This window comes from Apis mellifera, linkage group LG16, assembly GCF_003254395.2.
Source record: "Apis mellifera strain DH4 linkage group LG16, Amel_HAv3.1, whole genome shotgun sequence".
Classification (NCBI taxonomy): domain Eukaryota; kingdom Metazoa; phylum Arthropoda; class Insecta; order Hymenoptera; family Apidae; genus Apis; species Apis mellifera.
This window is the reverse complement of record NC_037653.1, coordinates 4,791,590-4,811,681: the sequence shown is the minus strand read 5'-3', so window position 1 is coordinate 4,811,681 and position 20,092 is coordinate 4,791,590. Positions and strand designations below refer to the sequence as shown.

At 32.7% G+C, this 20,092-nt stretch overlaps 1 protein-coding gene and 1 long non-coding RNA gene across 9 annotated transcripts in view; one reads left to right on the top strand and one right to left on the bottom strand.

Annotated features, from left to right (window-relative positions):
• Positions 1 to 80: 80 nt before the first annotated feature.
• LOC102656292 lies at positions 81 to 18,960 on the top strand. Of its 3 annotated transcripts, none has more exons than XR_001705833.2 (4): positions 81 to 318; positions 1,198 to 1,293; positions 8,843 to 9,421; positions 18,271 to 18,960. It is a non-coding gene; the product is annotated as an uncharacterized LOC102656292 (long non-coding RNA). The 3 variants fall into 3 exon arrangements; XR_003306303.1 differs by lacking the exon at positions 18,271 to 18,960 and adding an exon at positions 12,675 to 12,849; XR_003306302.1 differs by lacking the exon at positions 18,271 to 18,960 and having other exon boundaries at positions 8,843 to 10,697.
• LOC410649 (tyrosine-protein kinase Btk29A) overlaps positions 2,541 to 20,092 on the bottom strand; it is a 155,072-nt gene continuing 137,520 nt past the window's right edge. For 3 of the 6 annotated variants that reach the window (XM_026445794.1, XM_026445793.1, XM_026445798.1), the window contains 11 exons: positions 8,630 to 8,691; positions 8,246 to 8,329; positions 5,942 to 6,006; positions 5,346 to 5,411; positions 5,127 to 5,255; positions 4,862 to 5,055; positions 4,573 to 4,744; positions 4,312 to 4,480; positions 4,119 to 4,237; positions 3,787 to 4,039; positions 2,541 to 3,666 (listed from right to left, as the gene is read on the bottom strand). In XM_026445794.1, the coding sequence (XP_026301579.1) occupies positions 3,565 to 3,666; positions 3,787 to 4,039; positions 4,119 to 4,237; positions 4,312 to 4,480; positions 4,573 to 4,744; positions 4,862 to 5,055; positions 5,127 to 5,255; positions 5,346 to 5,411; positions 5,942 to 6,006; positions 8,246 to 8,329; positions 8,630 to 8,691 (1,415 nt within the window). In that variant the 3' untranslated portion in view covers positions 2,541 to 3,564. Of the gene's footprint in view, positions 3,667 to 3,786; positions 4,040 to 4,118; positions 4,238 to 4,311; positions 4,481 to 4,572; positions 4,745 to 4,861; positions 5,056 to 5,126; positions 5,256 to 5,345; positions 5,412 to 5,941; positions 6,007 to 8,245; positions 8,330 to 8,629; positions 8,692 to 10,475; positions 10,571 to 20,092 lie in introns of those variants that run through there. The other 3 variants (XM_026445796.1, XM_026445795.1, XM_026445797.1) reach the window with 2 other exon arrangements.

The window sequence follows — 20,092 nt, the reverse complement described above, 5'->3', positions numbered from 1 at the left end:
ACAGATAATAATTTATATCGTCATTAATCTGTCGCTGCTTGTTGTCGACCTTGCCCGCCGAGCAATGTTTATCGAGTGGGAAAAGGCTTGCCAGTTTCGCTTCGACTGCTGCGTAGTGTGGACGGAGAATTTATTCGTATCGAATTTCGAATATAATTTAAAATACATATATTTCATCAATTTATATGCGTTTTATTTTTAATTTTTTATTTATACTATATATATTTATTCGCGAGTGTAACAATTTTGCATTCTATTTATGAGCGTTAATATATTTCATCCCTTTCATGAATGAATAGGAAGTTGTTACAAAACAAGGTACAGACTTGCATTTTTTTGTATCGTAGGAATTTGAATATTCTGATTATTTTACCATCTTTATATCACATACGACGATTCAATGTAAAATAATGTAATATTGAAAACTGTGTATATTATTTCATTATATTTTCAGAATGTATAAATTGCAGTAATAGTAATATTGTGTTCTTCGATAATTTTTTTTTTGATTTACTTTTTACTTTTACTACACATTTATTTTTTAAACTTTTTAAACATAACGAAATTAGTCAATTCAATTCTATTATTTATGTTATATTTATTTTTATATTTTGTTTATGTCATGTTCAAAATATAAAATGTTTCTTAGTGTATAATCTATAAAAAAATAAAAAATCCGCATTCGTATCAAATTTGATGAATTTTCAAATTTGATAATGCCAAATATGTACTCTTATTTTTTTATTGTGTGATATTTATTACCATGATTATTTTTCATTGTTCATATATTAGTGTGTAATATATGTTAATATATGTTTTTTATCTTGATTAAAAATTTATTGATGATTAAATTATTTTTTTTTATTCATTTGTTTAATAATTAGAGTCATAAATAACTTATAAATCATATTTTTTTAACATAAAATTTTTTATTTAATTAATTATTTTATTTTTTTATCAAAATTATTTTATTTTCTGTATATTGATTAATTTTATATATTTTATAATATAATTTTCTTATATTTGTCACTTTTTATTATGTATATCTTATAGTATAGTAGTTTTGTATTATAAATTTTTAAAATAGTATTTTAATAAATTTTAATAAATTTTAAAATTAGAGTGTTTTATTTTAATATCAATTTTAATCTTATATATTTTATACATTTATTTTAAAGATATAATTTTTTTTTGTAGATAAGTAGCTGATTATTGAGACTATTGAGACTATTTTATGGAGAAAAAATTTCAATATGGATACCATAATGATATTCTACATTTTATAAAGAAGAGGTAAAATTTAAATTTTTATATTGAAAAAAGATATATTTTTATATTGAAGAATTTTTTTATTCTCATTTTATTGAATTAGTTATTCAATTATTATAATTATTATTTATGTATAATTTATGTTATAATTTATAATTATTATATTAATTATTAAATTTTGTTTAATTATTAATTAAAAATTTTGTTTACATTTTCTATAAAAACTTTTAAATTTTTTTATACATCAGATTTTTTTTACATAGGGAAAAAAAAATTTAATTAGTATATATAGAAATTAAATTCTATTTATATTCATTTTATTATATCCATTAAGTTCAATTTGGAAATCATTATAATTTGTTAAAATTTACTAATTTTTTGTAGCTTTCTTTGTTTCAGAAACTAATGGAATCAATTGGAATTGAGTATCAAATGAAAAAAATTTATATATTTATTTCTTTCTCTTGATTATATTCAGATTTTTTGTTTATTAATTAAATTCAAATCTTTAAATTGTTGTTAAATACTATTTTGATATTTTATATTTTTAAATTTTTACTAGATAGTTATAAAAATTATATTTGATTTGTATATAGATAGAAATTATAAAGAATTATAAATTTAAATCAAATTATTTTTGGTTAGAGTTTGTTCTAAATTTATAAGAGTTAATGATAAAAAATACATATTTCTAAATGCATATTCATAAGATTTTTAAAAATTACATTTATTTCATGCAAAATCCTCTTTCTAAATATATATCATTATTAATTATTATTGATTCATTTTTTAAATAAAAATTTTTAGATAATTAAATTTATAAAAAAATTATTGTTTTAAATAGGATATATAATTTGTAAGATATATATATAATTAATATAATAATGATGGTTATGGTAATAGATGTTAAGTCAATAAAGTAAATAAATTTAAGATATATTTTATTTATTTTTATTATTATTAATATTTTATATTTTCATTGCTCTGAAAATAAAGTAATATATTCTATATAAAATTATATAATTAAGTTAAAATTTAATTTATTTTCAGACTTAGTTTGTCACTTTTATTTTCCTTAAAAATCCTTTTATTGTTTGTTTGTACAATGATAAAAAATTTGAACAAATGTATACCAAAAGAAAAATAAATTTTTAATTAAAGGAAGATGGAAAAAACAAGATATAATATGAAAATATAAAATATTTAAAAGGATTATTAAAGGAATCTTAAAAAGATATTTCAAATATTTGCAAATAATATTAAAAACAAGATTTTATTTTTCTTTATTCTATTTTATTAAATTGTCATAGTATATAATACACAAGTGAGACATTCATTTATTAAATTCACTTATCAAGCAGAAATAATGTTTCTCATTTGTGAAGTTACGTTTACTGTTCTTGTTAAAAAGTTGATAACAAAAGGACAGTACATGTCTACAGAAAAATCACAACTTACTATTATATCCTGTTTAAAGGATAATTAATAAATACTACTGTTCTATTTGTAAATGCATTCGTATCGTTGCATGGAACAGATACTCTGAAACTCATGGTGGACGAGGGAATAGTTAGGAATTGAAAGAATGATTGAAAAACCTAATATCCGAGAAATACATAATAATATCACGCACTCGGATCATTTTTTTTGTTCATTGAGAAAAAAAAACATTTAAAATATCTATAGTAAAGATCTCGGGTAGTTGGGATTAATTGGATAGGGAAGAGATAAAGAATAGTAGAAGGATAGAGATAAGGGATAATACAGGATAGTGGAAGAGTTTTGCAATAATGCAGGATCAAATAATGTTGTGTTAATATTAATTTTTTTTTGTTCGGTTTTTCTCTTCTGCTGTTTTGTAAGCTTGCGTTAATACAATCGTTGAAATCGACACACATACTTTCGGGACACACACACAACTTTTTATTTGCCTTTAGTGGCTCGTATCGCCTTGCAAATTTCAATCCACGGGTGTCCGTAGGAACTGCAAATGTCACAGACGTTTGACGAGCTTGATGATGGTTGACTAGGTTGGTGGCCAGGTGTACTCGGTGAGGATGACCCTTCTTTCTTCGTTTTGCACGTGGATGACGAGAGATGTAGAAAATCGACCGAGGGCGGTAAAGAGGCGGGTGCACGTGTTTTACGCGATGACGGTAATGTTGCTGAATTATAAGATGACGACGAATTAGAAGATGGTAATATCGAGGGAGATCGCTCAAGAGATGGAGATTTTGCCGCCTGTATTGATCGATTCGAAGGCGACGATAGGCGCATACACCGTAGAAGGTTGAGTCAATCATTGAGCAGACCTTGAGACACGCTTATTAGCTGTTCCTTCAGTACGCGGAAAGAGGGTCGTACTTCTGGGCAATGGGCCCAACATTTTCGCATTACCTAAATACGCATAGGATTTTATTATAAATGTGTTATATTAATATCAAAATAATTCCTTTATATTTATATTAAGTATATATCTTGAATATGTTGAATAGAATTGATTTAGTTTTGACTAACCTCATAAACTTCTTTGAAACAGGCTTTAGGTCTTTCTAATATGATACCTCGTTGCACTCTTTCCACGACCTCAGTGTTTTTTAGACGTCCATAAGGCATTTTTCCGCATGTAAATACTTCCCACATGAGTACTCCATAAGCCCAGACATCTGATTTTGAGCTGAAGCGAGTGTAGTTCAACACTTCTGGAGGTGCCCATTTGATTGGAAATTTGGTGCCTCCACTACTAGTATATTGATCATCCAATACATACCTAAAACAAAATTATAAAATTATAAAATTTTTAAATACTAAATATAAATTAATAATTTTATATTGTAGAAAATTTTTACCTTGCCAATCCAAAGTCTGCAACTTTTACTACATTTTCTGAACCAACTAAACAATTGCGTGCAGCAAGATCTCTATGAATATAATTATGCCTTTCCAGATAAGCCATGCCTTTGCAAACCTGTAATTATTAATTGGTATTAATTGCTGTAACAAATGAATGAGTAAAAATTGACATTTAAAAATGAACTTTACTTGTATGCACATATCTAAAAGAAGACCAACATTTGCTCCTAGAGTTGCTTCGTTACGACGGAGGTAGTTGAGCAAAGATCCATGTCGCATGTATTCAGTAACAATGTATATTGGTCTATCTTTACTGCAAACACCATATAATTGAACCAAATTCTGATGTTGAAGTTTCCTGGAGAAAAACAATTTGACATTTATTATTCAATCTTTCATTTGTTTACTGAATATTTTCATATTAAAAATTTGAATTAATCATTAACTCACGTCATCACTTTAGCTTCTTCTATAAAATCATCTTCAGACATTGTGCCTTCTTTCATCATTTTTACAGCAACGTCTATAGATCCACGCCATTTTCCTCTTCGCACTACTCCAAACTGTCCCGAACCAAGTTCTTCTAATAAATGCAATTCTGCTGGATCAATTTCCCATTTATCTGCAAATCAAAGAGCAATTATAACTTTTTAAAAAAAAATACTAGTTTGCTTTGTAACGAATTGAAATAAAAATAAAGATTCTTTTTTAAAAATTTGATCTCAAAAAAATTACAAACCATGACTGAGGCCAGCAGTTGGTGGTACAGGGCGATCACAAGGGCTAGTTTTCAATCGACTAGCTAATCCACCGCTATTATGTCTGTGATAATTAACCAGGTCGGGTATTGAACCACAGCAATGTTTCTCAGATAGATAAAATTCTCCTCTGGTATTTTGCTTGATGTGATAATGTTTCACATGAGGATGTGGGCTACAATAGTATTTTCTTATTGACCTTTTCCTATAATAAAGTATAATGATGATATAAGTGAAAATACTTACACTTTCGTATAGAGGGAAAGCGTGTACAGTCCTTTGGTAGACGAATTACGTACAACAAAGCATCCTTCTTTATCTTCTTGCTTAAGTAATGATTCCGCACGTTGTCTAGACATATCGCCCACATACCATCTATAAGATTTTAAGATTTATATTTTAATCATTATATAACATTAAGAAAATGTAAATTTGTTTTAAATAAAATCTTCTTCATATATTTACTCATATTTTTGAAGGCCCAAGAGTTCTTTTTCTTTGACATAGTTGCTGGGAATGTAACCAATGGATCTGAAAAAAAAATTAGAAGTTATAATTAATCATTTTTTCTTTCATATTATGATGTAAGTATTCAAACAAAAAAATATATTCTTTTGTTTCATTTGAATTAACAATGTAACAATGTAATAATAAAGTGCAATATATATATATATATATATATATATGTATGTATATATTACATCTTTTTTTCTTGTTTTTTTGGCAAGCTTCTTTTTATAACATTTACGAGTCGAATCGACCAGCCAATGAACTCAAAGCCTTAATCCGCTTTTGGCTGCATTAAGTAGTCATCGAGGAAGAGAGGAACTTAAGCTTTTAAAAACACTTGATCGCCGAGAATGCAAGTTGCCAAGATGTAACGTAACAATATAATCCTGATTACATTAGCGTAAAAATTTGCATAATAGTTACTATTAATTTGGAATTTGGATTCAAAATGAAATTAATCAATGATTTTATTCGAAATAAATTAAAAAATAATTTTTTTTCCAGATTCCAATTCAAACTGTTCTCTAATAGATATAAAAACCTTTACATACCCATGTTCATCTTTCACTTTCCACCAATGTTCCTGAGAATCATCTAGCACTTCATACTCTGCTCCCTGAAACGTAAAATAATGTATTTTTATATATTTACGATATAAGATGAAATTATCTGACTCGAAGTTGATGAATTCGAATGATTTAAATAATATTAATTATGATTCTTAAATGACTTTGACAAAAAAATAACACGGTTTTGATAATTATAAAAAATAATAATAAATAATTAATAATAATAAAAAATGATTTTGACACTCGTAAATGAAACGACATAATTTTTACGATTAAAACTTTCGAAAATTAAAAATTTTTCAATTTCGAGTAACAACTTATTACTTGACTATTCGGTTATTGATGTTAAAGTTAAAATTATTAATTTGTTTCACACGATAGTTTAGAAATTCGAGCAAGAAATATTTAAAATATTTTTCTCCAAAATATCACTATTCAGATTACATTCAAAAATTGCTAAAACCATAGTTAATTAAGCATCCGATGAACTGGCATGCGCTGTTGAATCCAAGTGTTAATAGGATTCGAGGTTTCTCTGCATATTAGAGGATAACCATCATCCGCGGAATGCTGGTGATGCTGTTACCTATGTCAATGATAATATGATCGACGCGAGACATTACCGAGAACTGTTATCCGACCGCAGGACTCAGCTGAGCGAAAGTTAGGTTAGGAACTTGGAAATTTGGTGTGACTCCTACGCGTTGTGCGATCGAGCAATCGAATTAATAATTTAATTCGTTAATCGATTTTTTCTCAATTATGAATATTAGAAATGAATTAATTTTAATTTTATTTATTATTTATTATGTAAATATAAATATAATTTAAATGTAGTTATATAGATCGGAATTATCGAAGAATTGGTTTCTATGATAAAAACAGAATTGTTGATTATTGTTAGTTTATTTTTCTCTATAAAAAAATAGAAATAGAATTGCATAGAAAGCCAATATAAATATAAATATAAATATAAATAAGATTAGAAGAATTAGAAAAGATGAAAAAGAGAAATTAGTAATAACAAACATCATAGGAACCGAACTGATCAACTTTATTAATATAAACCATAAAATTTTTACGAAAATTTAGCGCTAATTGTACTATATTTTGACGAAAAAAATTGAAAAATTTTTAGAAATTGAAATTCAACTTTCTAGTGGCTCAATTTTTGATCGAATTTTGTATTTTATTACATATTTTATTGTATATTCATGATTCGATTTGTTGAATCGATATGAGGTAGTATAGATATACAAATCAGATCGATTTATCACGGTAAGAATATTAATGTAATTTAGTCCGCGATACGATGGAGAAATGTTCGACATGATTCAATCAAGATTGATATAATACAGTTTTGATTCGATTCTACTCAAACAGCGTAATTTATGTAGTTCTATTCCATACAATACAGTATGTTTAATTCGGTTATAATACGAGTTTTTATGATAATACTTAATATGATACGATTCGTGCAATATGTACAATTTTGTTTTCTACGATTCGATTCTATCCGTTCGAATGTGATTCGAAACAACGTACGACGAATGTAATTCTTTTTTATTTTTCCATCGATACATAACACGACTCGATTACTCGCGGCGTCATTTTATTCAAATCTATACCTATTTAATATTTTAGTTTGACGAAATTTTTTCAAGTTCATCGATTAAATTCATATTTTCTTATTCTTTATCCACTTTTAAAGCAAATTTTATTCTCTTTATCATTTTCTTTTTCCAAACGATACGTTTTATATAGTTATAATTATCGGAGAGTGTTCGGCAGAATTTCGGAAAAAATATTGAGAGAAGACTCATTTACAATCGAATATCGGCTGTCATTTGTTTTTATATTTGATTTGGATTTCCGTTCCAATGAGAAATTATCGTGGTTTCAGGTATTCCGCGATGCAATTAAAACTGCATTGTGAAAGCGGCTGTTAAACGATACCGGACATCGATCCTTTTACGCTCGTTTAATCGCGTATAAAATATTTGATACGCTTTCAAACTTTATGAATCTCATTCCACCCGGATAAACGAGTCGATATTGTGAATTCTCTCTCTCTCTCTCTCTCTCTCTCTCTCTCTCTCTCTCTCTCTCTCTCTCTCTCTCTCTCTCTCTCTCTCTCTCTCTCTCTCTCTCTCTCTCTCTCTCTCTCTCTCTGTGTGTGTGTGTGTGTGTGTGTGTGTGTGTGTGTGTGTGTGTGTGTGTGTGTGTGTTTGCGTTTCTTTTTCGCCAATTTCGGGAGAGAAAAATAGAAATGGATTTTTTTCTTACCTTTTCGAGGGATAAATCGCCACCCTCGATCGCTCGAAAAGGATACAGAGCTACCACGACCTTTGTTCTCATCATTATCTTGTCCTGGAAAATAATAGTATCGATTCTCTGTTTATAGAGTATTGAATGAATTCGATCGATCGAAAAATCTTTTTTTCTCTACTTCTACGTTGTTTCATAGGGAAAATTTACTTACTTGAAAAAAAAAAAAGTCTGATTTTAATGAATTTCTCTCAAGGGAAAATTTTTTTGAAATTTTTATTACAATACGTTACGAAAGAAAGGAAAGAAAAAAATAACAGATAAATATTTTTCCCTTACGTACGATATATTTATTTATGAGTGGAAAAAGAATATTTGGAAAAGAAAATTTATTATGTTTACCTTGGTTTTAGAAGATGGGGTCCCAGGTGTCCCCCCTGGCATTATTGGGGTCGAGGGGGTCCCTGCAATGAAAGGACAATAATTTTTCATTAACATTGATATTAAAACAATTTTTTCTTTTTTTATTAAATTACTTATATTATATATATATAAAGAGGAATATGGAAAGAGTCGGAATTCTTAATTCTGAGACCGAATTTTTTTTCTTTCAAGGTGGCCGCCATTAGTCCGAGTTTTCCACTAGGCAGGGAACTAGGCAGCTTCGTTTCTTCGCCGGGATAATTATTGAATGTAGCGTGGAGAAGACTTTGGAGAAGAGAGAGAGAGAGAGAGAGAGAGGACCTCATAACTTATATCTCTAATGAGCTTACGCTGCTTGCGATGTTTTAATGAATACTAATGAACTCGAAGATTTTTCTCATCCCGAAGGGAAAAGTGCGGATCCGTCCCAAGTTTTTTAACCGAGAATAATTGGTCCTATTCTTGGCCGAAAGATTTATATATGATGGAAGAAAGAAGAGAGCGAGCAATAAGCATTTTTTACAATTTATAATCGTCCTTTCGTTACGCGATATCGATCATGTTGTCCTTTTCCTTAATCTTTGTCGAGTCGATCAAAAGTGAAAAGAATGCAAGATTTCAAATAAAATTTTAATCGATTCGAATTTTTCATTTCAGTCCAGCAAGAATTAGGAGAAAAGGAACTGTAAAAAAAACAACAATAAAGAAACAAAAGTCAAAAAGAAGGAAAGAAGGAAATATAACTAACCAACTAAATACCTAGAATAACAGGTAACTAGAAAAGGAACTAGGACAAAAATTTCCACTATGAGACTAGGGAAAAAAAGGAAGAAAGTGAAAGAATCGACAATTAAATATTCTCGTTTGCTGGAAAAAGCGTACGATATCACTTGGATATCGATGTGACGGATATTTATCACTAATATTTCGCCAATGACTCGTCAAACGTTATTTCGATCCTCCACTCCATTTTTCTCCCTATCGTTTTCACCTCTTTTCACCAAATATACCGCGACAATAGAGATCTAGTTTCTCTCCCTCCCTCTCTACGTTTTTCCTTTTTTTCCTTTTTTTTTTTTTTCAAAGCAACGCGTCAATCGAGGGAACGTCGACGATCGAACGATTTATATCGACGTTATATCGATTTTTCTAGGAACGTTATTTCTGTTTTTTCCATGCAACATCCTGTATTCTTTGTATTCTCAATTAGCGCGACGCTTAACGAGCCTCGGCTCGTTAGCCGGCCGATTCGTTGATAAAATACACGTTACAATTCAACCGGCTAGACGTCCGTTTTAATTACTTCTTCTCATAAATCACCTGTATTTTTCGAGCTGTCAAGTAAGAGTTGTTTAAACGATGGAATTACTCCCCGTGGAATTACTTTGTACGTTTCTTTTTTTTTTTTTTGTTCGTATCGGTATGTAAAAACGTATAGAATATTATGGTAATTAACACGTTGATTCTCGCATATCTCCCCAATGCAATTTGAAGTAAATGGCAATTCTTTTCTTTTTTCGTTTCTTCACTCCTGTCCAAGAATCTTAATTAATTATTACGCAACACGATGCAATTTTATTATCAACGAAAATTCATCTAATTTAACTTTGCCTATCCTAGACGAAAAAAAAAGAAAGGAAAGTTCAAGTAATCGAATATCAAGAATTTTAAGTGAATCGTGCAACGATAATTATTATAATTATATATATTATTATTACAAGTCGAAGTTTAAGTGAACCGTGTAACAATAATTATTATAATTATATATATTATTATTACAAGTCGACAAGAATGAAAGAATCACCAGCTCGACGTTTAAACGTACCGGAACGCGTCCAGAAACTCCATCGGATCCATGATCCAGCCAAATCCAGCCATCGAGATCCTCTCACACCTCCTTCCACTCCACTCTTTTCAAAGATGCTATCTCTCACCGAGCGAAACCCTTTCACTTTCTAACTAAATTTCACCTCTCACTCGCGTGCTCTCAACACTTCTTTGACTCCTTCGTAAAAGAACATCCGATCTGAGGAAAGAAGGGAAAAAATTTGGAGGAAGATTTAAGAATAAGAAAAAGGAAACACCGATGAGATCGAAACACGACGAGGCGAGACACGTGGGCGGGGAGAGACTGGCGGCGTTTCTGGGTTTCGGATAATAAAAGGGGAGTGCAGGTGGTGCGTGCACCGAGCCCGGTGGATGGCGGAATATCAACGCGGTGAGCGAAGGACGATACCACAGCTAGTCTCCACCCTGTCTAGACAAAATCAATGCGACCTCAACCTCCTGCATCCCCTCCAGCATCCCTTAGAGCCCACGTTCAACGTCCCCACGTGCGTGGCTGGCTGGCTGGCTGGCTGGCTGGCTGGCTGGCCGCGTCCCTTCTCTCTTTCCGAACTTCCTCTTCACGTCGAGTTTCATTACCGGAAGCAGTCTGCCGCTCCACTCTATGGAGTGTGTGCTAAGTTCACCGACCATGGCTACAAGTCGCTACTTCTCTTTATTCTTCTTCTTCTTCTTCTTTTCTTGTTACACGAGAACCTCTTCTTTCGGCGATTTCTTTTGTCATTTCTTTTTTGAGGAGATATCGAGCTTCTCTTTTAAGTATTTTTTTAGAATAATTCAAGAAATTTTGTGTATAATTTCTCTTCCAATTATATCATCTCAAGTTATACAAGAAAACTTGATTTTCTTAACTCGATTGAAAATCAATCGACGAGAATTCGAGAATCGAAGAGCAAAATCGTAGCTTATATTCCATACTTTGAACTTTGAGGAATGTATTGGGTTGGCAAAGTAATTGCGGATTTCATAGATGGCTTCAGTTGAATTTTTAGGTTTTCTGGCGTAGTCGAAATGTAAAACACATTTTCTTATTTGATAGTTGGCAATTCAGCTGTAGTTTTCGTTTGGCGTTGAAAAATGGAAAATCAAAAGGAACAAAGGGAAAAACGCATCGCAAGCTCACAAAAAGTTACGCGCTGTTTTAAGGCGACGAAGCCTTAAAAGAACGGCAGTGTCTTTGAAAATTGGTTCGACAAATTTCGTTCTGGTGATTTTTCGCTCGAAGACGAAAAACGCTCTGGTCGTCCAGTTGAAGTTGACGATCTAATCAAAGCGATAATCGATTCGGATCGTTACAGTACAACTCGTGAGATTGCTTCATGTATCGCATACATGCATCGAAAACCGCTTAAAACAACTTGGCTATGTTCGAAAACTCGATACATGGGTTCCTCGCGAACCGAAAGAAAAGCATTTAACGCAACGCGTTAAAAGCTGCGATTTGCTAAAGAAACGTAATGAAAACGGTCCATTTTTAAAACGATTGATAACTGGCGATGAAAAATGGGTTGTTTACGACAATATCAAGCGGAAAAGATGGTGGAGCAGGCCACGTGAACCAGCTCGAAAGACATCGAAAGCTGGTATTCGTCGAAAGAAGGTTTCGTTATCAGTTTGGTGGGATTACGAAGGAATCGTCTATTTTGAACTCTTACCACCCAACCGAACGATCAATTCTGTCGTCTACATCGAACAACTGACGAAATTAAACAATGCGGTTGAAGAAAAGCGGACCGAATTGACAAATCGAAAAGGTGTTGCATTCCATCGTGACGATGCAAGGCCACGCGCATCTTTGGTCACTCGGCAAAAATTATTGGAGCTTGGTTGGGACGTTTCGCCACATCCACCGTATAGTCCTCACCTTGCACCATCCGATTACTTTTCGTTTCGATCTTTACAAAACTCCTCGAATGGTAAAAATTTTCAATAACTATGATGATATCAAATCATACCCGATTCACTTTTTCGCTAATAAAAACCACAAGTTTTACGAACGTGGGATTACGATGCTGCCTGAAAGATGACAAAAGGTCATTAATCAAAATGGGCAAAACACATTACAGAACAAAGTTATTTAGTTCCGTGAAAAAATTGTCTTTGATTTTCTAAAAAAAATCCGTGATTACTTAGTTGCCAACCCAATACACATTACAACTCCATTATTATTAAATTTTAGGATGTTGAAGAGGGAGCCTCCGCTCGATCATTAAAAATCTCCCTTCCTCCCTTTCTGAATCAAATAAAAGGATTAATCTGGGCCGACAGAATCGTGCAGGATTAATTGCTCGTTCCGCCGGTAAAACGTTGGCCAGAAACGCGAAACTTGCATCGACAGAGGTGACACGGAAGCTGGAAACGGTCTGGACAGGTGACCCGTTTCCGGTGCGCGCTCCTCTCTCTCTCTCTGAAACGGATGCGAATGCATTATCGCTCGCTCGTTACCGAATGTTTGATATCGTTTCCATTTTTCTCTTTTCTCTCTCTCGAATGGTTGCTCGACAACTCGAGGCGTAAAAATACAGTCGGCCGGTTTACGTTTTATGGCTCGTCCGTTGGACGCGTTTGAAATTGATGACGAGGGGGAGGGAGGGGATTTATTATCCGCTATTTGACAAATCGCGTTGATGAGCGAGTGCTTTCTCGCTCGATTTTTCTTTTTTTTGCGATATTTGTTTTTTTTTCGTGGAAAGTTTTAATAATTGTTGTCAACGTTCTCAATTCCCTCCAGTTTCGATCCAGCGAAGATTTTTTTTCATTTAATCGCGAATCCGATTGTTTTTATTCTTTAACACGGGATAATTTATCACGTAGAATGAGAAAGGATTTTGAACGAGGGAATTAAAGATAATTACGATAATTAGACGCGACGACGATTACACCAGGCTATCTTTGAAAACAAACGATTGGATACATGGTAATTGAAGTTCTCTTGGAAATTCCGATATATCTCCTCGTAGATAAAGGAAAATAATAATACTTTGAAAAATTTCCATTCATCGAAAGATACTACGAATTCTTCGTGCGATAATTTATATTTATACACTATTCTTCTGCATAAATACGCGAGTAAAAAAAAAAAGAATTCGAAAATGAGGAACAAAAAATATCGAATCTTATTATCCATCGCATGCCATGGGATCCGTTGACTAACCTGACCAGAGAGATACCACTCCCCCCTCCCTTTAGATCTGTCTTGGAAAGTTGGCGGGAGAGGAAGGCGGAGAGAAGGCATTCGTATCGTGGAAAGTGATGGACGGATCGATCGATATTCGTCGAGCCGAGAGGAGACCTTCATAACGTATCGAGGAATCGTCTTTCGGGTCGAGAGTTTAACCGTTGGGAAACGGCATCGGGGAAATCTTTCTTTCCTTCCTTCGTGGAAAGGTTTATTGCCGCGTGATTCTCGATATTATTATTGCACGAGCTCCAGGGATTTTTCTTCGCGTTTCCTGCAACGTGTTTGTATGATTGTTTCCGCTGTAATTTCTTTTTGCGTGCTTGAATTCATTATAAATTTAATTATATACATATTGTAATAATTTAAAGGAAAAAATAGATTGAATCGAATTATTTAGAAATATATATCTGAGTGTAATAATCTTGAAATTGTAAGATCGTTTCTATTTACGAAGTGATATATCGTGCCATTAATTTTTTGAGGTTATGGTCGTGTTTGTATGATTGTTTCCGCCGTAATTTCTTTTTGCATGCTTGAATTCATTATAAATTTAATTATATATATATATTGTAATAATTTAAAGGAAAAAATAGATTGAATCGAATTATTTAGAAATATATATATATAAAAGAGTGTAATAATCTTGAAATTGTAAGATCGTTTCTATTTACGAAGTGATATATCGTGCCATTAATTTTTTGAGGTTATGGTCATGTTTGTATGATTGTTTCCGCCGTAATTTCTTTTTGCGTGCTTGAATTCATTATAAATTTAATTATATATATATATTGTAATAATTTAAAGGAAAAAATAGATTGAATCGAATTATTTAGAAATATATATATATATATATATATATATAAAAGAGTGTAATAATCTTGAAATCGTAAGATCGTTTCTATTTACGAAGTGATATATCGTGCCATTAATTTTTTGAGGTTATGATTGTGTTTGTATGATTGTTTCCGCCATAATTTCTTTTTGCGTGCTTGAATTCATTATAAATTTAATTATATATATATTGTAATAATTTAAAGGAAAAAATAGATTGAATCGAAATATATATATATAAAAGAGTGTAATAATCTTGAAATTGTAAGATCGTTTCTATTTACGAAGTGATATATCGTGCCGTTAATTTTTTGAGGTTATGGGTCTCGGGAGAAAGATTGATTTCCTCCGGAAAGGTAGTAAGAAATTTTTGAAAGGATTTTCCTTCGCGGAAAATCTGGCGATGATTCTAGATTTGATGCTTTATCCCCGGTGGCGTGTTTATACCGCGATAAAGAGCGGCTTGCTTTTGGGTATCTGGGGCGCACAAATCAAGCCATAATGATCTGCCAACGTCGAACTCGAACGCAAAAGGCAGAAGACTTCCTTGAGAGAGTCGTTATTTCGGTCGAGGAACAGTATGCTCCTTTCCGTCTTCTTCCCTTTCGTATTATAATACGTTTGAATATATTGGTTGGCTACAGGTGTCTAAAAATTTGAGGTTATGCGCTTCCTCGAGCTAAAGTGAGACGAGAATATCCCTAGATGCGGCTCATCTATCGCGTAATTTAACTTAACACTCGATTACGATTCTTATTGAAATTAGGAAAACTTTGAACCGCTGTAACTCCGAAGATAATGACTTCCGGTTAACGAATCGACGATCGTTGGAAGCGCAGAAGTTTGTACTTTAAAACGCATTTTCATTTATCCTGATACGACTTCCCGTTCCCGAGATATTATCGTGTAAAGAAGAGGATAATTTTTAATCGTTAGAAATACTATTGAAAATTAGGAAAACTTTGAACCGCTGTAACTCCGAAGATAATGACTTCCGGTTAACGAATCGACGATCGTTGGAAGCGCAAAAGTTTTTACTTTAAAACGCATTTTCATTCATTTCAATACGACTTTTGGTTCCGGAGATTTCGTCGTGTAAAGGAAAAGGTAATTTTTAAACATTTACTATCTTCGCTCTTACTTCGATTACTCGGATCTTTCGCTCGCACTTTGTCTCATTGATTTATCCCTAACTTCAGACCAGACGCAATTCCAAGAAACATATGCATATACATTTCTAGGAAAAAATGTAGGTCACTAGGTGAAGAACTCGTTCATAATTTTTGCATCGTTTTGACGAACTTTAAATCCTTGTATCTCGGCAACCGATGAAAATATCGGAATGAAACAAAAAAGGATTTCAATGGTGTAATTTTCTCTATTTTTTTGGTGAAGTTTTGATGAATAAAATTTTTAATTTTTTTGTAACTGCGTGATTATAATGACGTAAAATATATAACGATTTAAATGTGTATAAAATCTGCGATTCTGCGTTTGGAATCTTTATTATTTACCGTTAAAAGAAAAAATTATACGAATTATGCAAAATTATAAAAATAATAGGGATAATCCAGTGTATTTTTCGAAAGGAATTTTGGATAGTCAAATAAAGTTTAAATAAATCAGGATATCATTTCCTCCATGTGAAATACCTTCATTCCGTTTTGTTCTCTTATAATTACGCTTAAATACTTTGGGGATAGTTACGTCCTTCCCGTTGAAAATTGAATTTCAAAGGAGGCTGATTGCGTTTTCTCCCTAAAAATTGAACGAAATGGTATTACCATGCCAGAAATATAAAAATTTTAATTATTTCCCTCCCGATCGAATTTTATCACAAAAATGCATAATTCATTATACGTAAAATCCAGAATTTCCACGGTATTATAAATTTCAAAATATTTAATTTTATTTTTGCGCGACCGCTATTAAAATGGGTCGTTGCAATTAAACGTACCGTGAGAATATCGATAGATTTTTTTTAAAATATTTTACATTTTTCAATATAAAAAGGAACATTTGTTTACTTTTTGTTTTAAATATCTTATTAATTTAATAAAAATATCATCTTTTGTCATTTTATTATTATAAATATGAAGATACACAAAATTATTGATCTTTTTAAATATAAACCATCCATTATTCTTTCAAATTCACGATATTACGTTAATTAAAATTAATTTTCGATGAACGATATAATATAGATCCGATCGAAAATGATCACATCCTGTTATCAATCTACTACGCAAAAAGCGATTAATTATCGTTCGTAATGAAATCAGGAGTGGCTAGACAGGTATAACATTGTACAACACTTAATACGTTGGCCGATAAAATGACTGGAACCATTCTAAAGCATTTCAAATTCCCGCGCAAGACGTTGGGTAATTACCGACCGCGCATAGACAATAGGGAATTTAAAATCGTTGCGCAAAAGTAACTAGACTTGTCGGAATGCATCAGTCTCCGTTATGCAATCGTATCGCGCCTTCCTTTTCCATCCTTGCGCTATTCTCTCTCGTTTTAATCGCTAAAATTTTAATTATCCTTGCGAAATCGAGTTATGCATGATCGTATCATCAACGTCTCGTGATGTAATCGAAATATAGGTTATGTACGTGTCGTCGAACGATAAGAAGGACGAAATGGGAAAAACACGTATATGGAACGATTCAGGAGAAAGTTTTACAATAAATTTGTGGTGGAGAGAATGGATTACGCGATATTCCTGTAATTGTTTTGGCACTATTTTACATAAATAATTCACTTGGAAGATATATATTCAACGAAAGAATGGATAAAAATAGGAAATTTTGAGGATCTTTCTCAAAACCTACTTAAATATCTAAAGATTCATATTTGCAATGGACAAATACAAAGAAAATTAGTCTCGAAATAGGCCAAGAGCCGAGATCCTCAAATTGCATTTCTGAGAGTCACGAGTGCCACACAGCGGACGGATCCATGCGATTACATTCCCAAAGATCCAATTTAACTTCGAGGCCGTGGAAATTTACTTCGTTCCACAGGAATTATAAGCCGAATCTTTCGATAAATCCGAAAATTTTTGATCGCATCGTCGCTGATATCCATCCGGTTCCTCGTTTAATTTAGATTAAAAATAATTCCGCCCATTCACCTCGCCGCGCGTCTACCTAACCTCTTAATTAGTGCACGGAATAGCGTTGCTGGTAGATCGGCTCACCATTCGGTTACGTAAATTTCTCGGAATATTTGGAGTAGAATTTCCTACGATAGTTTAAATTGTCCGCCTATTCCGTGAGATAGGAATACAATCAACAGTTCGAATGAAATATTATCAAATTAATATATTATATCAAATATTATCCGCTTTTAATCTCTCATTTAGTGGAATAGATTCGAGACAAATTTTTTTGAACTTGGAATGGAATACTTGCAACACAGAATGTTCCCCCTTTTGAATTATTCTTCGTTTCCGTTTTGCTCGAGGATCGTTCATATCACAACACGAATCTCAATTATAATATCATAATTTTTTGAGATGGTAATTTTTTTTTCTCATTCTTCATTAGAATTCCACGAAATATATTTGACGAGTGGAATAAAATTTTCCGATCTGGAAAAATTCAACTTTCTAAATTCTTCGATTTTATGGAACGTTATCAATCATCGCGCTTAAAATTCTTCAATCCTCGATCGATTAATCGATCATTCGAATTTTCTCTTATAAACTCTCGAAAACGAAAATCATCGTGTTAATTTCTCCAAATTTTTATTACAGCGTCAAATACTCGCTCGAATATTGCTCGAGGGAAGAAAAATGGAAATTTTCGAACGTGCGGCAACCAAAGGTACATCCATCCCCTCCCCAAGCAGCTCAACGTGCTCCCATCCCAGAAGAAGGGATCAAGAGGGCAAACGTCGGCGCTTGGGTGCATGCATCCCTGTTATGCAAGCAGATATTATACCCCGGCCGAGAGATCGATCTTACAAACCCTCCCTCCCTCCCCCCAATTGCATTCGCAGACAATACACACCATCCACCCCCCCCCCCCTTCCCTTTTCTCTCCTCCCTCGACCTTTCTTATCTCTATCCATTGAACCGAGCAGGAGGAACGATGTAATTTATCCCGCTTATTTGATGAAACCCGCTTAAAACCCGCTTTTAAACCGAGGTTTCAATCATTTCGAGGTTGAGAAAATGCACAATTTCCCCTCTCCTTTCTCTCTCTCTCTCTCTCTCTCTCCCGGTTATCAGTTTTATATATAGTCAGTTTAATCGGCACTCCTTCCATTTCTCGGCCCATTCCATTGTCCTCTCGTTGCATTCAACGGAAGGAACGGAACCGGATCCACCATCACCACCCACCCCCTTTCGTTTCGTGTTTTATTAATTTCTTTCCACGGTTAATTCGTTTCTTTTTCTCTTTCTGTTATTCCTTTTTCGCTTTTCGATCGATTGCTATTCGAGAGAGAGAGAGAGAGAGAGAGAGAGAGAGAGAGAGAGAGAGAGCGAGCGAGCGAGAGAGAGAGAGAGAGAGAGAGAGAGAGAGAGAGAGAGAGAGCGAAAGCGAAAGAGAGAGAGAGCGAGAACGAGCGATAGCGAAAGAGAGAAAGAGCGATAGCGATAGAGAGAGAGAGAGAGAGAGAGAGAGAGAGAGAGAGAGAGAGAGAGAGAGAGAGAGAGAGAGAGAGAGAGAGAGAGAGAGAGAGAGAGAGAGAGAGAGAGAGAAGGGATAAGGTTAGGAGGATAATATTTAATATTTTTGAAGACGATTTGATTGAGCGATTTAATTTCATATAATTTAGATTATTACTTTCTCTTCTGTACGGAAATAATCGTGGAAGAATTAAATAAGGTAGGTAATTAATTATTCGAAGGTATTGCTTGATCGATAGCTGTAATTTTTTTCTTTCCTTTTTTTTTTCCAAGCAAAATCCAAGGAAAAGGATTTAAAAAAAAAAAAAAAAAAAAAGGAAAACGCGAGATTCGGACAAGAGATAATCGGTTAAAAAAAGTCTTTCATCCGCGAGCGGCTCGTTGTCTGGTGAATCGATTTCTGATCGAACGGAAGGGAGGCCGCCCATTGATACGCGGGCTCGAGAGAAAACTTTTCTCCCCCTCCCCGCTCTCGAGAGCACGGGTCCACAGGATTATTTACCGATAGAGAACGCATCGCCTCTTTATCCCGGGCGAAGATTGTTTACGATTGGAAGTTGTTGTGTATCTCAAAGCAGAGATAAATCGTAAGAAGAATTGTGGATGAAAAAAAAAAGATCGAAAGAGATTTTAATTAATTCAATTCGAATCCAAATAAATATAGTTCTCCTCTATTTATTCTATCTATCAGTCTTCTCCTTCGTTCGAATATTCTTTGCAAGAAAAAAAAAAAAATTTTTATTTCAGATTTTTATCATCTCTCTCTTTGTCTCTCTTTAATTGCACTTAACACTTAGAGAATTAAATTTAGATTTAATAAAATAATAATTAAATTCGAATTTAAATAAATATATTTCTCATCTATTTATTCTATCTATCAGTCTTTTCTTTCCTTCGAATATTCTTTGCAAGAAAAAAAAAAATTTGAAAATTTTTATTTCAG